At 46.6% G+C, this 16,438-nt stretch overlaps 1 protein-coding gene across 1 annotated transcript in view; it reads right to left on the minus strand.

The window, feature by feature from the left end:
- Nucleotides 1–16,438, minus strand: part of LYG1 (lysozyme g1) — a 43,530-nt gene that overhangs the window by 14,233 nt on the left and 12,859 nt on the right. The window contains exon 4 of the mRNA XM_075334252.1: nucleotides 2,087–2,286. Coding sequence (XP_075190367.1) covers nucleotides 2,087–2,286 — 200 coding nt within the window. The remainder of the gene's footprint in view (nucleotides 1–2,086; nucleotides 2,287–16,438) is intronic.

Here is a 16,438-nt window from a genome sequence, read left to right on the forward strand (position 1 = left end):
TAAAAGGGAATCTGTCACCCTTTTGCATTTTTTTAGTTATTAATATGGGCATACAGGTGGCATAAAGGTGAAGTTAGCCATACCTGTATACCTCCTGGATGAGGATTAGTTTGTCAAAAATCCTCTTTTATATCTTCTATCTTCCGGGCTATGGGGCGTGTGCTGCCCGGTGGATACGCCGTCTTCTGGTCTTCATTATAACCGATTCCTCCTTCCCGTCTCTTCCCTATTGTCCCTGTGACATCAGGTGTGCGGCCGGGAATCGAGCGCCTGCGCATTATGCCTGTCGTCCCTCCCTGCACTGTTCCGCCCTTCTGTGGGCACAGGCTTCAATTTTGCTTCACAGTGCAGGAGAGAGACTATAAGCTGAATGCACAGGAGAGATTTCCGACCGCGCACCTGTCATCACAGGGACTCTGCAGAGAAGGGGAGGAAGAATCCTGTATAATGAAGACCAGAGGCAGTCTTATCTTTCGGGCAACACACGCCCCAGACCCTGGAAAATAGAAAACATAAAAGAGGATTTTTTTCAAAACGACCCATCATCCAGGAGTAGTGATGGACAAACCCGCAGATATTCAGGATCAGAGGGTCCAACCAGATTTAAAAAACAACCCGGTTTGGAACCGGAATTAATCCTGCATATCTGCCCGGATAAGTCTATGGGGACCCAAATATTGTGCTTTAAAATGGTGGTAGAAAGGTGGTTAGAGCAGACGTATTATACTTACCAAGTCTCCTATATGCCAGTAACACTAAATTAAAAAAAATTGGTGTAGCATCCCCCCATATGCGGTTTGGTGCAGGAATATGGTGTAGAAATTTCTGCACCAAACCTGCATATTTTGGAAAAAAAAATGGCTTTCTGCCAGGGAATACAGGTTTGTGAACTCAATGACCTATCCCTGAGGTGAGGTCACTGAGTTCAATAAGGTACCGTGGGAACCTCCAACTGTGACCGCAAATAAACTGAGTGATGTCACCACTCATCGCTGTCAGTCAGTGTATGCCTGAAGCCACAGCATGTGGATATGTTCTGTGCCCGCACGCTGTGACTTCAGCACCAGATGTATGTAGCAGAGCCAGAATTGTCATGGGACCTCATGTGAATTATGTCGGAACTGGCTGGGGATTTTTTGTATTTTATTTCAAATAAAGGATTTTTTTCGGGGTTTGTGTTTATTTCTTTACACTTACAGAATGCTAATGGGAGGGGGGAGAGTTCTCATAGACTTCTCCCATTACTAATCTAGTGCTTAGTGGAAACTGTAAGCTGTCATTAACCCATTATTACCCCAATTGCCACCTCACCATGGCATTCGGATGAGCCGGGTAAATTGCCGGGATTGTCACATCTAATGGATGCACTAATTCTTGACGGCTGCAAGCTGCTATTTTTTGGCTGAGGGGGGCCCCCAATAACAATGGGCTTCGCCAGCCTGAGAATACCAGCCCCAAGTTGTTAGCTTTAATTTTTAAAAAGCCACGTTGGGTCCCTCTTATTTTGATACACAGCCAAGATAAGCCCACGACTGGGGACTGCAGTCTGTAGCCGAATGCTTTATCTGTGTTGGGTATCATAATATGGGGGGACCCTACACCATTTTTTTTGTTTATTTTTACACCACTATACATACACAGACAGCGTGCGGTATTCCAAGCAGTCAGACACGCTGTCACAGAGAGTAGGGCGGGTGCAGTCTGACTGCAACCGATCACAGATACAGGGACTGCCGGGTAGGCAAAGCAGTGCATATGCATGTGGTTAATGAGCGGCCCCGGAAGTAGTGTTACCACTGCATGAGAGACTCAGTAAGTATAATGAGCCTGCTCTAATACCCCTATCCCTTCTACCACCATTTTAAATTCAGGTCGCTATAGACTAATATGGGGGATTGGCGTTTGGTCAGATATCTGGAATTCCGGGCCCGAACCAGGTTGTTCGTTTTTTTTTAAATCTGGTTGGACCCACTGATCCCGTATATCTGTGGGTTCACCCATCACTAACCATGAGCCTATCAGAATGAGAAGATGGCTTACTTTGGGCTGTCATTTAAACATTTCTTGTCATTTACTGAATAATCACCTGCATGAGGCCAAACGCATTTCCATGGTCACCACATTTCCTTGAGTCTAGAACATTCCCAGCACGTGACTCGCGAGATATAGTTCCAGCGATAATAGCACCATCTATTCCTGTTTCCGAAGACACTGATTGGATCGTCTCCTTGTATTTGCTCATTCTACCCAGATCAGTTCTTGCTAGCTTCTCCGAAGCATCAATACCTTTAAAATTATGCAGATAAGAAGAGAAAGTTAAGTACAGTATGTTTATATACATTGATGCTTCTAAATTTAGCCTCAAAGGGAAAGAGAAAACAAATAGGCAGAGTTAGAGCGCAACTGGCCTCATCGTTACCATGCAGAAAGACTATATCCACACTGGACGGATATGTTGTGGATCTGCAAGAAAATCACTAATAAAAATCTGCAGCATACGCATGTATGTTTTGAAGCAGATTTTGATGTTGACTTGATCTCAGATTTCCCCCCTTGTAATAAGAATAAGTTAAATCATTGCTGAAGTTTGTCATGTTTTTGAAGCATAATAGGCCATGTTGTCTATTTGGAAATCTGCGGTGTGTGTTTAAATCTGTGTTTAATTAATCCACAGTGTTTAAATGGGGCTTAGAAAACCTATTCACAAAATCCCAAAATTCTGAAGGCAATTGTGGGAACATTGCCAAAAACCTTTATGTGAAAGATAAATATGAAACTATATGCAAAGGAAACTTTCAGAGGACTATCACCCCAATTTGTCTAGTCAGGCATTTTATAATGGTGGGGTGCAGTGTGAGGAGTCTGATTTTTTTTTTTTTAAAAAGTATGCTCCTCTTAATGAATCAGGTATGGCACCAAGTGGTGTGCGCCTCCATGTGCACTTCACTACTATTTCATTCATGAATTTGACAACAGTGTAATGTCATAAATGTACAGCACATTTTAGAAAAAGCAAGTCTTTAGGGAGGTATAGCTATAAGATAAGAGTATATAAAGTAACACAGTTTTGGCTTATTTAGCATATCTAACTAAATTTGGGTGTAACTATAGCAGAAAGCAGGGGTAGGTGTAGGTTGGAGAAAATGGCACAATCCCTCCTCTAGGCCACCACCCTTTATACAGTCGGCCATTACCTACTGAGTTTATACAACAGATAAAAGCTGACTAACCTTGCCTTTCAGTAATCCAGGATGCTACTAATCTCTGGAATTTAAATACATTGATTACTGTTGCATCCAATGTGATCAAGGGATGAGCATAATAGAAGCGAGACTAATGGTTCATTTACAAAAAAACAACTAACGGTGTTAAATGACCGCCAATAGGTAAATATTTAGTGCTCATTTAGTTACCCATTTACACAGGCAGACTGCACTTAACGATAACGTTCAATAATATAATCGTTCAGGGCTCATTGGCTGCCATTATTCTTGGTTGCACATGTTCTGTTTACACAGGACAATGTGCTGCCGAAATTGATGACCTTGTGTGCAGCACAAAAGATCATTTCACCCAAGGAGCAAGCATTTTGGTCGACTATCAGGTAACTGGCAGCCTATTCACACTGCACAATTATTGTAAAGCGAGTGTTCTCAGTAATGTTTGTTCATGATAACCTTTCAGTGTAATTTCACCTTAAAGGGAACCTGTCACTACTTTTTTGGCCTATAAGCTCCGGCCACCACCACCACTGGGCTCTTATATACAGCATTCTAACATGCTGTATATAAGAGCCCAGGCCGGGGTTATAACATAAAAAAACACAGTTTATAATACTTACCTAACGGTCGCGCAGTGGGCCTTCTGGGAGTCTCCGTTGTCCGGTCCCGACGCCGCCTCTTTTGGCCATCTGGTATATAAGAGCCTGGTGGTGTTGGCTGCAGCTTATAGGCCGAAAAAGTAGTGCCAGGTTCCCTTTAAGTTAAGGGGCTGATCTTGCTTCTTTTGAAATCCAGATTTTGGCATATGTTCAAGGGTATGTATTCATTTTGGACTCTATTCTATAGTCTTGAATTTTTTTAAGAGGTCTAGGCTGGCCCACATGGCAACATTAATTAGCTAGTCAGGGGTGGACATATCATTGGTGCAACCTGTGCAGCCGCACAGGGGCACAAGAGCTAAGGAGGCCCATTTCTACCTCTAAAGCAGGAGGAATTACCGTATGCATTATGAGGAGCTCTTGGGCTGCAAAGGGCCCATATATTGTTCTTGCACAGGGGCCCTTTTCTGTCTGTATCGGTCAGTGGGCTATATACTACTATATTTGAAGACCCACTGCATTTGTGCATAGCTTTGGCTCTATTTGGTTGCCACAATGTAAGAAAATACCCTTAAGGACTACCTGTCACTCTTATTTCAGTTATGCAACAAATGTAAGCATCTTTACATTGACCCCAATTGTGTGACATTCCTCTGTTATTCCTACTGGTAATGTATGGCCTTGAAAGCAATGCAACTGATTACTTTAAAGGGGTGGTTCACTACTCAGCATTAGTTATAGGCGAACCCCCTGATGTTCGGGATCAGGAGCCTCTCCCGAACATTTTGTAAAGTCCGTGTTCGGAGTCGGAGATAACACAAACTTGCGTCCGAACCCCAAGCTTGGACTTTACAGTTATGGGATGGGACAGGGGGGAGCTGTCAAATAAAGAATATAGTTAATAATAAACATTGTCATTATACTAACAGGTCCCACGACGCGTCCTGCAGACTCTGTCTCCCGGCCGCTTCTGCTTCCAGGTCCGATCATTAACTTCCGGCTGTATTGACTGCACTGCTCGTGACTCGGCAGTCTTTGGCTGTTTTCGTCCATGTTCGCGGTGACGTTAGGATTCACCCGAGTCTATGGCTTAGACTCGATTGAACTTAACTATCACTGTCCGTGTCAGCCTGCTTCTCGTTCTGTAGAGACGCTTGTCTGTGCAGTGTGATGGAGAGCTGACATTTCTCTCCCTGTGGACTACGTTGGTCTAAGGATTTTATTCTAATAAAGATAGAGTCTCTAAGGCTATGTGCGCACTGGGAAATGGAATTTTCTTGAGAAAATTCCGCATGCTCTCAAAGATTACCGCACCCGCGGTAAAAAAACCGCGGCAAACCGCACCCGAAAACCGCATGCGGTTTGCCGCGGTTTGCTGCGGTTTCACCGCGGTATTGTTCGCGGTATTGCCGCGGTTTTGCCGCGTGCGGGTTGGGATGTGCTTTATTGCATTCAATGCAATAAAGCACATTGAAAGAAAAAAAAAAAAAAAGTCATTTAATTCTGAGATAGTAGATAGATAGACAGAAGAATAGACAGAGGGATAGATAGATAGACAGACAGATAGAGGGATAGATAGATAGATAGAGGACAGATCGCTACATTTCCCACGGTCGGCAGTGAGTTCACATTACCGGCCGTGGGAAATGACCGGTAATTACCTCTGCTGTCTGCTGCATTCATTCAGCGCTGTGTCTGTGACAGTCGTGGCTGGATGTAAGCAGCGGAGGACGCCGGAGCTGTGGATTACGCCGGAGCTTTGGTGCGGGAGGGGTTAATAAAATGGTGAACGAGGCTTGTTTGTTTTATTTAAAATAAAGGATTTTTCTGTGTGTGTGTTTTATTCACTTTACTTATGGGTTGATCATGTCAGCTGTCACATAGATGCTGCCATGATCAAGCCTGGAGTTAATGGCGGTGATCCACCACCATTAACCCCCTGTATTACCCTGACCGCCACTGCTACACGGCGGCAGGAAGAGCCGGGGACACGCTGGTGCTGCCGCATAATGCATGCGACAGTCCCGGGGCAGCTGCGGCTGATATTCTCGGCTGCGGGAGGTGGGAGTGAGGCGGGGGACATTAACCCTGCCCCTCTCCATCCCCAGCCTGAGAATACCGGGCTGCCGCTGTGTGCTTACCTTGGCTGGACGGTAAATATGCAGCGGAGCCCACGTTCTTTGTTTTCTATATTTCCGTTTTCTTTCTATGTGTGTTCTATGTGTCTGTGTCCTGTGTCTGTGATCTATGTCTGTGTTCTATGTCTGTCTGTGTGTGATCTGTATGTGTGTGTTTACTCTCTGCACGGCTTCCTCTTCCTGTAATGACATCACTTCCCTGCAAAACCGCAGACAGGCGATGTACATTACCGGAGGTAAACCGCGAAATACCGCAGGGAATAACGCAGGAAAAGGCAGTGAACCGCACAGAATTTGCTTTCTGCGTTATTCCCTGCAGGATTTCACGATTAACATTGGAGTCAATGTAGTGAAATCCCGCAGCGACGTGCGGAAAAGAATTGACATGCAATTGTTTTTGCTGCGGGAATCCCGCAGCAAAACATGCAGCTGTCAAATTCCGCCTAGTGCGCACAGGATTTTTTTTGCCCATAGGTTTTGCTGGTGATTCACTGCAGAGATGTTATGAACATTTTCTGCAGCGAAACATGCAGCAAAACCGCAAAAAATCCACGGCAAAATCCGGTAAGTGCGCACATAGCCTAAATGTTTTTTTTGTTTTATTTTTAATAAAAAAAAATAATTCTATGTTTTGTGGGTTTTTTTCTGTTTTCTTGATCATACATTTTACCACTTCTATAAATGTGAACCTCTACTTGCCATTGCTTCTTTGCGAGGGAAATCCTACGAACTAACAATGCTTAATACATTGGTCCCTGATAGTCCATGCTAATCATTATTGTTTCTATGTGATTAAATGTTTCAGTTCTATTTCCTTTTTTTTGTGTGAATGGTATATTTCCGAAACATCACAAAGCAATTCTGGCCATTTAAGCTTGCTCTAAGCATTGTTAGTTCGTAGGACTTCCCTCGCAAAGAAGCAATGACAAGTAGAGGTTCACATTTATAGAAGTGGTAAAAAGTATGATCAAAGAAAACAGAATTTTTGCTCCCTTCCTATATTTTTATTCTGGATGCCTGAGAGCAGCGACTATGGCTGCCACAGGACCCACTTAGCTAGAATATTGTTACTGTGCACAGAAAATGACATTTTCTAGCTCTATGTGTGTTCTCATTGGTGCAGAAAATCGGCGGTTTGGCACTAGTATACACCTTTTGACTTTTTACCAGGTTATGCTGTCTTTTATAGTTATTATTGTTATTCTCCTGTTTATAGTCTAAGGACATTTGTCCAAAATATATACATTTAGCTTTCCCACTAAATATGTATCACATTGTACTTCATGTTAGTGGTAAATTTTGGTTGATATGATTTGCGTTTATTAATGAGAATATAGAAAATTTGACAGAAAAAGTGAAAATTTTGCAATTTTCGAACTTTGAACTTGTATGCCCTTACACCAGATAGTTATATCATACAAAATAGTTACTAAATAACATATCCCACATGTCTACTTTACATATTTCTTCATATTTGAAACCTATTTTCTATTAATTGTTAGGAAGATAGAAGGGTTAAAAGTTTATCAACAATTTCTCATTTTTACAACAGAATTTACAAAACCATTTTTTTTTTCAAGGACCACATCACATTTGAAGTGACTTTGAGAGGCCTAGGTGACAGAAAATACATAAAACATATACATAAAAGTGACACCATTCTAAAATCGGTACCCCTCAAGCTGCTCAAAACCAGATTCAAGATATTTATTAAAAGGTGCTACACGGGAGTTAAATAGTGTGGAAGGAAAAAATTAGTACAGTATATTGCTAAAAAAAACAGTATATTGATCCCCAAATTTTGCAATTTCACTGGGATAACAGACGGAAAAGGATGATACAATTTGTTGTGCAATTTTTCCTGAGTGCACGGATATCACTCTTTTTCTTTGTCGCTCCTAATTGGGAGACCCAGACAATTGGGTGTATAGCTACTGCCTCCGGAGGCCACACAAAGTATTACACTAAAAAGTGTAAGGCCCCTCCCCTTCTGGCTATACACCCCCCCGTGGGATCACGGGCTCCTCAGTTTTATGCTTTGTGCGAAGGAGGTCAGACATCCACGCATAGCTCCACTGTTTAGTCAGCAGCAGCTGCTGACTATGTCGGATGGAAGAAAAGAGGGCCCATACTAGGGCCCCCAGCATGCTCCCTTCTCACCCCACTTTCTGTCGGCGGTGTTTGTTAAGGTTGAGGTACCCATTGCGGGTACGGAGGCTGGAGCCCACATGCTGATTCCTTCCCCATCCCCATTATGGCTCTGGGTGAAGTGGGACTTTACCGGTCTCCAGGCACTGAGACCGTGCTCCTTCCACAGCCCCCGGAGAATCGGCTGGATATGGAGCTGAGTATCGTCAGGGACAGGGCCCTGCTTCGTTAAGGTACTCTGTGTCCCCGGGCATACCGCGCGCACACCGCAGCATGCTGGGCGTGTTAGTGCGCCGGGGACATCAGCGCTGCTGCGCTTGTGCCATTCCTCACTACAGCGCTGCTGAGTGAGTAGACTTAGTACGAACGGCCGCGCCGGCCGCTGGGGTCAGTTTTCACTGCGACGCGGCTGGGACTTGTGGTGCGCCGGGGACTTCCGCGCTAGCCGTGCATGTATGACGGCCGCGCTTATTACTACAGTCCCCGGCTTTTGCGGCCTAGTTCGTTTCGTTCCCGCCCCCAGACCTGCCAGTCAGGGGGAGGGCGGGACGCTGTACAGACCATCAGCGCTGAGGGCTGGAGTCTGCTTTACATACTCCAGCCCTCACACTGGGCACAGTGGGACGCCAGTTTCCCGCACTTTGTTTGTGGCACGCCCACGGTCCGCCCCTCCTCACAGGACGCCGGCAGCCATTCCTGTCTGCACGCTGAGCTGGAGAGGGGAGACTGGGAGACCCAGACACGGGATTCTCCGACCTCACACCCGCTTTTCAGCGGGCGGTAAGCAGCCCTCAAGGGCTCACCCCCACTTGTGCCGAAGTGTACTTTGTATTTTTGTGCTTGCATGCTATACATTACACTGTACGGTCGCTGGTGACTCTCTGCTATATACCCTCCTAGGTTACTCAAGGCAGACAACAGCATGTCGTCCGCAAAAAGCAAACGTGCCAAGGCACAGACTTTATATGCTGCTTGTACCGCATGTGGGGCTGCTCTACCGGCAGGTTCCACTGACCCCCATTGTGTGCAGTGCTCGGCCCCTGTGGCACTTGCTCAGCCGGGGCCGCTGCTAGAGGTGACCCAGGGTGAACCACCTGTGAATGCTGTCCAGGTGACAGGGACGGAGTTTGCAGTTTTTGCTGACAGATTGTCTATGACTATGTCTAAAATTCTTGAAACATTGCAGTCTAGACCAGTAACTCAGACCATGGGCACTGTTGAATCATTGCTCCCTGGTCCCCCTCAGCTGGAACACTCCCGAGCTCAGGAGGTGTCGCATGCACCCCAAGGTGACGACTCTGACTCGGACGACAGTCCCAGACGGCCTAAGCGGGCTCGCTATGAGCGGCCCTCAACTTCATCACACTGGTCAGGGTCCCAGCTGGACGACTCTCTGTGTGATGAGGCGGATGTGGCTGATCAGGATTCTGATCCTGGGACCGTTCTCAATCTGGATACACCTGATGGTGACGCCATAGTGAATGATCTTATAGCGTCCATCAATAGAATGTTAGATATTTCTCCACCAGCTCCTCCTGCGGAGGAGTCAGCCTCACAGCAGGAGAAATTCCATTTCAGGTATCCCAAGCGTAAATTGAGCACTTTTCTGGACCACTCTGACTTTAGAGACGCTATCCAGAAACACCACGCTTATCCAGATAAGCGTTTCTCCAAACGGCTTAAAGATACACGATATCCTTTTCCCCCTGACGTGGTCAAGGGCTGGACCCAGTGTCCCAAGGTGGACCCTCCAATCTCCAGGCTTGCAGCTAGATCCTTAGTTGCAGTGGAAGATGGGGCGGCACTTAAAGATGCCACTGACAGACAGATGGAGCTCTGGTTGAAATCCATCTATGAAGCTATTGGAGCGTCGTTGGCGCCAGCATTCGCAGCCGTATGGGCACTCCAAGCTATTTCAGCTGGGCTTACACAGGTCGACACGGTCACACGTACATCTGCTCCGCAGGTGGCGCCCTTGACCTCTCAAATGTCTGCATTCGCGTCTTACGCGATTAATGCTGTCCTAGACTCTACAAGCCGTACGGCAGTGGCGTCTGCCAACTCCGTGGTTTTACGTAGAGCCTTGTGGTTGAGAGAATGGAAGGCAGATTCTGCTTCCAAGAAGTGCTTAACCAGTTTGCCTTTTTCTCGTGACCGACTGTTTGGTGAGCGTTTGGATGAAATCATTAAACACTCCAAGGGTAAGGATTCATCCTTACCTCAACCCAGACAAAACAAACCCCAACAGAGGAGGGGACAGTCTGGTTTTCGGTCCTTTCGAGGCTCAGGCAGGTCCCAATTCTCCTCGTCCAAAAGGACTCAAAAGGATCAGAGGGGCTCAGATTCTTGGCGGACTCAATCACGACCAAAAAAGACAGCCGGAAGAACCGTTACCAAGACGGCTTCCTCATGACTTTCAGCCTCCTCTCTCCGCATCCTCGGTCGGTGGCAGGCTCTCCCGCTTTGGCGACATTTGGCTGTCACAGGTCAAAGACCGTTGGGTGAGAGACATTCTGTCTCACGGGTACAGGATAGAGTTCAGTTCTCGTCCTCCAACTCGCTTCTTCAGAACTTCTCCACCTCCCGACCGAGCAGATGCTCTTCTGCAAGCGGTGTCCGCCCTAAAGGCGGAAGGAGTGGTGACTCCCGTTCCTCTTCAGGAACGAGGTCGCGGTTTTTACTCCAATTTGTTTGTGGTGCCAAAGAAGGACGGGTCGTTCCGTCCCGTCCTGGATCTAAAGCTGCTCAACAAACACGTGAAAACCAGGCGGTTCCGGATGGAATCCCTCCGCTCCGTCATCGCCTCAATGTCTCAAGGAGATTTCCTAGCATCAATAGACATCAAGGATGCTTATCTCCACGTGCCGATTGCGCCAGAGCATCAGCGTTTTCTACGCTTCGTTGTAGGAAGCGAACACCTGCAGTTCGTAGCTCTACCTTTCGGGCTGGCGACAGCCCCTCGGGTCTTTACCAAGGTTATGGCAGCAGTAGTGGCAGTCCTGCACTCGCAAGGTCACTCTGTGATTCCATATTTGGACGATCTACTTATCAAGGCACCCTCTCAAGAGGCATGCCAGCACAGCCTGAACGTGGCACTGAAGACTCTCCAGGGTTTCGGGTGGATTATCAACTTTTCAAAGTCAAATCTAACCCCGACCCAATCACTAACATATCTTGGCATGGAGTTTCATACTCTCTCAGCGATAGTGAAACTTCCACTGGACAAACAGTGTTCACTACAGACAGGGGTGCAATCTCTCCTTCAGGGCCAGTCGCACCCCTTGAGGCGCCTCATGCACTTCCTAGGGAAGATGGTAGCAGCAATGGAAGCAGTTCCTTTCGCGCAGTTTCATCTGCGTCCACTTCAATGGGACATTCTCCGCCAATGGGACGGGAAGTCGACATCCCTCGACAGGGATGTCTCCCTCTCTCAGACAGCCAAGGACTCTCTCCGGTGGTGGCTTCTTCCCACCTCATTGTCGAAAGGAAAGTCGTTCCTACCCCCATCCTGGGCGGTGGTCACGACAGACGCGAGCCTGTCAGGGTGGGGAGCAGTGTTTCTCCACCACAGGGCTCACAGTACGTGGACTCGGAAAGAGTCCACCCTTCAAATCAATGTTCTGGAAATCAGAGCAGTCTATCTTGCCCTACAAGCCTTCCAGCAGTGGCTAGCAGGCAAGCAGATCCGAATTCAGTCGGACAACTCCACAGCGGTGGCATACATCAACCACCAAGGGGGAACACGCAGTCGGCAGGCCTTCCAGGAAGTCCGGCGGATTCTGACGTGGGTGGAAGACACGGCATCCACCATATCCGCAGTTCACATACCAGGCGTGGAAAACTGGGAAGCAGACTTTCTCAGTCGCCAGGGCATGGACGCAGGGGAATGGTCCCTCCACCCGGACGTGTTTCAGGAGATCTGTCGCCGCTGGGGGATGCCGGACGTCGACCTGATGGCGTCACGGCACAACAACAAGGTCCCGGTTTTCATGGCGCGATCCCACGATTACCGAGCTCTGGCGGCAGACGCCCTAGTTCAGGATTGGTCGCAGTTCAGGCTACCTTATGTGTTCCCACCTCTGGCGTTGTTGCCCAGGGTGCTGCGCAAGATCAGGGCCGACTGCCGCCGCGCCATCCTCGTCGCTCCAGACTGGCCAAGGAGGTCGTGGTACCCGGATCTGTGGCACCTCACGGCAGGCCAACCGTGGGCTCTGCCAGACCGTCCAGACTTGCTGTCTCAAGGGCCGTTTTTCCATCTGAATTCTGCGGCCCTGAACCTGACTGTGTGGCCATTGAGTCCTGGATCCTAGCGGCCTCAGGTTTATCTCATGAAGTGGTTGCCACCATGAGACAGGCTAGGAAACCATCCTCCGCCAAGATCTACCACAGGACGTGGAAGATATTCTTATCTTGGTGCTCTGCTCAGGGAGTTTCTCCCTGGCCATTTGCATTGCCTATTTTTCTTTCCTTCCTGCAGTCTGGGTTGGAAAAAGGTTTGTCGCTCGGCTCCCTTAAAGGTCAAGTCTCCGCGCTATCCGTATTTTTTCAGAAGCGCCTAACGCGACTTCCTCAGGTACGCACGTTCCTGCAAGGGGTTTGTCATATCGTCCCCCCTTACAAGCGGCCGTTGGAGCCCTGGGATCTGAACAAGGTCCTAATTGCTCTCCAGAAGCCGCCTTTCGAGCCTTTGAAGGATGTTTCCCTTTCTCGTCTTTCACAGAAAGTGGCCTTTCTAGTGGCGGTCACGTCTCTTCGGAGAGTGTCCGAGCTGGCGGCGTTATCATGCAGATCTCCCTTCCTAGTATTTCACCAGGACAAGGTAGTTCTGCGTCCAATTCCAGAATTTCTTCCTAAGGTGGTATCCTCCTTTCATCTCAACCAGGATATCACTTTACCGTCTTTGTGTCCGCATCCAGTTCACCAATTTGAAAAAGGTTTGCATTTATTGGATCTGGTGAGAGCACTCAGGATCTACATTTCCCGCACGGCGCCCCTGCGCCGCTCGGATGCACTCTTTATCCTTGTCGCTGGTCAGCGTAAGGGGTCGCAAGCTTCCAAATCCACCCTGGCGCGGTGGATCAAGGAACCAATTCTTCACACCTACCGTTCTGCTGGGCTTCCGATTCCATCAGGACTGAAGGCCCATTCTACCAGAGCCGTGGGTGCGTCCTGGGCATTACGGCACCAGGCTACGGCTCAGGAGGTGTGCCAGGCGGCTACCTGGTCGAGTCTGCACACTTTTACCAAGCATTATCAGGTGCATACCTACGCTTCGGCGGATGCCAGCCTAGGTAGACAAGTCCTTCAGGCGGCGGTGGCCCACCTGTAGGAAAGGGCTGTTTGACGGCCCTATCACGAGGTATTCTTTTACCCACCCAGGGACTGCTTTTGGACGTCCCAATTGTCTGGGTCTCCCAATTAGGAGCGACAAAGAAGAAGGGAATTTTGTTTACTTACCGTAAATTCCTTTTCTTCTAGCTCCAATTGGGAGACCCAGCACCCGCCCTGTTTTCTTAGGAATTTTGTTTTTTCGGGTGCACATATTGTTCATGTTGAAGAGTTCAGTTCTCCGATGTTGTTCCTCGGATTGAATTTGTCTTTAAAACAGTTATTGGCTTTCCTCCTTCTTGCTTTTGCACTAAAACTGAGGAGCCCGTGATCCCACGGGGGGGTGTATAGCCAGAAGGGGAGGGGCCTTACACTTTTTAGTGTAATACTTTGTGTGGCCTCCAGAGGCAGTAGCTATACACCCAATTGTCTGGGTCTCCCAATTGGAGCTAGAAGAAAAGGAATTTACGGTAAGTAAACAAAATTCCCTTCTTTTGAGGGACAGTTTTGGACTCCCCTTATAAATGTGGGAGTCATTGGGGTCTAATAGGGCCAGAGGAATATAGGGCCAAGTAAGAAGAACTCTCTATCACTATTATCTGGCAACAGGAGCCATCTGGACTATCTTACTTTTGTGATAACTCCATATGATCCACAGGATGGCTGAGACAGTTCCATTTATTTAATACTAGCTGTACTACCCAGCTTCGCCCGGGTAAATAACTGTTGTTAACAAAATAGAATGTATTAACATTCCCGGGGTAGAATGTATAAATAGAATGTATTAACGCCCGGGATAGTAACTGTCTCTCTGTTTCTCTCCCATTCTCTGTCTGTCTCCCCCTATGTATATATGTCTCTGTCTCTCTCTCTCTCTCTTTGTCTGTCTCTTTCCCTGTCTGTCTCTGACTGTCTCTGTCTCCTTCTCCGTCTGTCTCAATCTCTTTCCCTGTCTATTTATTTAATATGGTTTTGATTGACCATTGTCTATAATGTCTTGAAACACCCATCTTCTTGTTAATTTATATTAGTGAGACATAGCACTTTAACCCCTTCACGACCTTGGACGGATCTATCCGTCCAGGATCGTGTCCCGTTAAGCCCCGCCCCCCAACAGCTGACATGTGTGCCTGCTAGCCGCGGGTGGAATCGCTTCCACCCGCGGCCATTAACCCCTTAAATCTTGCTACCAAAGTCTGGCAGCAAGATTTAAATGCGCGCGGCCATGTTACTTACCGCCGCCCCCACCGGAAGTCACGTGTGTTATCACGTGACTATCGGTGGTTGCCATCGTAGCACAGGGTCATGTGATGACGCCTGCTGCTATGATGTTTCACTTTCGTTTTCCCTCGGCCGAGAGCAGAGGGAAAACCAAAGTGACTGAATCTGCTGTTTACAGCTGTATTGCTGTGATCAGCAGATAGCGATCAGCGATCGGATTGCTGATTGCTATAGCCCCCTAGGGGGACTAGTAAAATAAAAAAAAAGTAAAAAAAAAAGTTTTAGAAAATAAAAAAAAAAAAAAAACCTAAAAGTTCAAATCACCCCCCTTTCCCCTCATTGAAAATTAAAGGGTTAAAAAATAAATAAATATACACATATTAGGTATCGCCAATAACAGGCGATCAAAACGTAGCATCTGCGCAAAAATGGTACCATTATAAACGTCAGCTCGAGACGCAAAAAATAAGCCATCACTGAGCCATAGAGCCCAACAAATAAGAACGCTACGTGTTTCGGAAAATGGCGCAAAACGTGCGCCACTTTTATTGGACAAACTTGTGAATTTTTTTTAACCCCTTAGATACAAGTAAACCTATACATGTTTGGTGTCTACAAACTCGCACTGACCTGAGGCATCACATAGATGTATCAGTTTTATCATATAGTGAACACGGTGAATAAAATATCCCAAAAACTATTGTACGATCCCACTTTTTTTGCAATTTTTCTGCACTTGGAATTTTTTTGCCGTTTCACAGTACACTATATGGTAAAACTTATGATTTCATTTAAAAGTACAACTCGTCCCGGAAAAAACAAGCCCTCATATGGCAAGATTGACGGAATAATAAAAAAGTTACGGCTCTCGGAAGAAAAGGAGCAAAAAACAAAAACGCAAAAACGGAAAGTGCCCGGGGGCTGAAGGGGTTAAGTCTCCCTCTTCTCAAAAGTTGACCAGTCAGTTTTATTTTCACCTCTAATAGGTAATTCATTCTCTGTCTGGCACAGTTCTTGTTGTTTTGTGTGCTATTTTAGGTATCCACCCCTTATATATAAGGCTATGGATTTTTTACCCTAATTATTTTATTGTCTTGATATTAAAAGTTGTAGAGTTAATCTCACTTATTGCTGATTCTATTGTATTGATAGTGAGTGGGGCCTTGCATTAATGGTGGAGGGCCTATCGCCAACCTCCCTTGTTTTTGCTTTTTGTATACCTCATATGTGGTGGAAACTACTGTTTGAGGGCATAGCAGGGCTCAAAAGAGAAGGAGTACTATTTGACTTTTGGAGTGTCGAATTGGCTGGAGTTGATAGTGAACTCGATGTTGTGCTTCCAGAGCCCCTAATATGCCGCAACGGTGGAACCCCCCACAAATGGCCTTATTTTTGGAAACTACACCCCTCATGGAATTTATCTAGAGGTGTGGTGAGCACCTTGAACACACAAGTTCTTCACAGAATGTTACAACACATTGAGCGTTAGAAATGAGAAAATATATTTTTGCCAGAAAAATGTTGCTTAAGCCCCATATTTTTTATTTTCACAAGGGTAACAGGAGAAAATGGACCATACAATTTGTTGTGCAATTTGTTTTGAGTATAGCGATATACCATATGTGGTGGAAATTTACTGTTTGGGTACACACCGCAAGCACCTTTTGACTTTTGGAGTGCAAAATTGACTGGAATAGATTGCGGATGCCACGACGCGTTTGTAGACTCAATAACAAGATGAAACACTTAAGCTGTATTATATATGTGTGTCTTTCTGAATGTT

Source organism: Anomaloglossus baeobatrachus, chromosome 2 (genome assembly GCF_048569485.1).
Source record: "Anomaloglossus baeobatrachus isolate aAnoBae1 chromosome 2, aAnoBae1.hap1, whole genome shotgun sequence".
NCBI lineage: Eukaryota > Metazoa > Chordata > Amphibia > Anura > Aromobatidae > Anomaloglossus > Anomaloglossus baeobatrachus.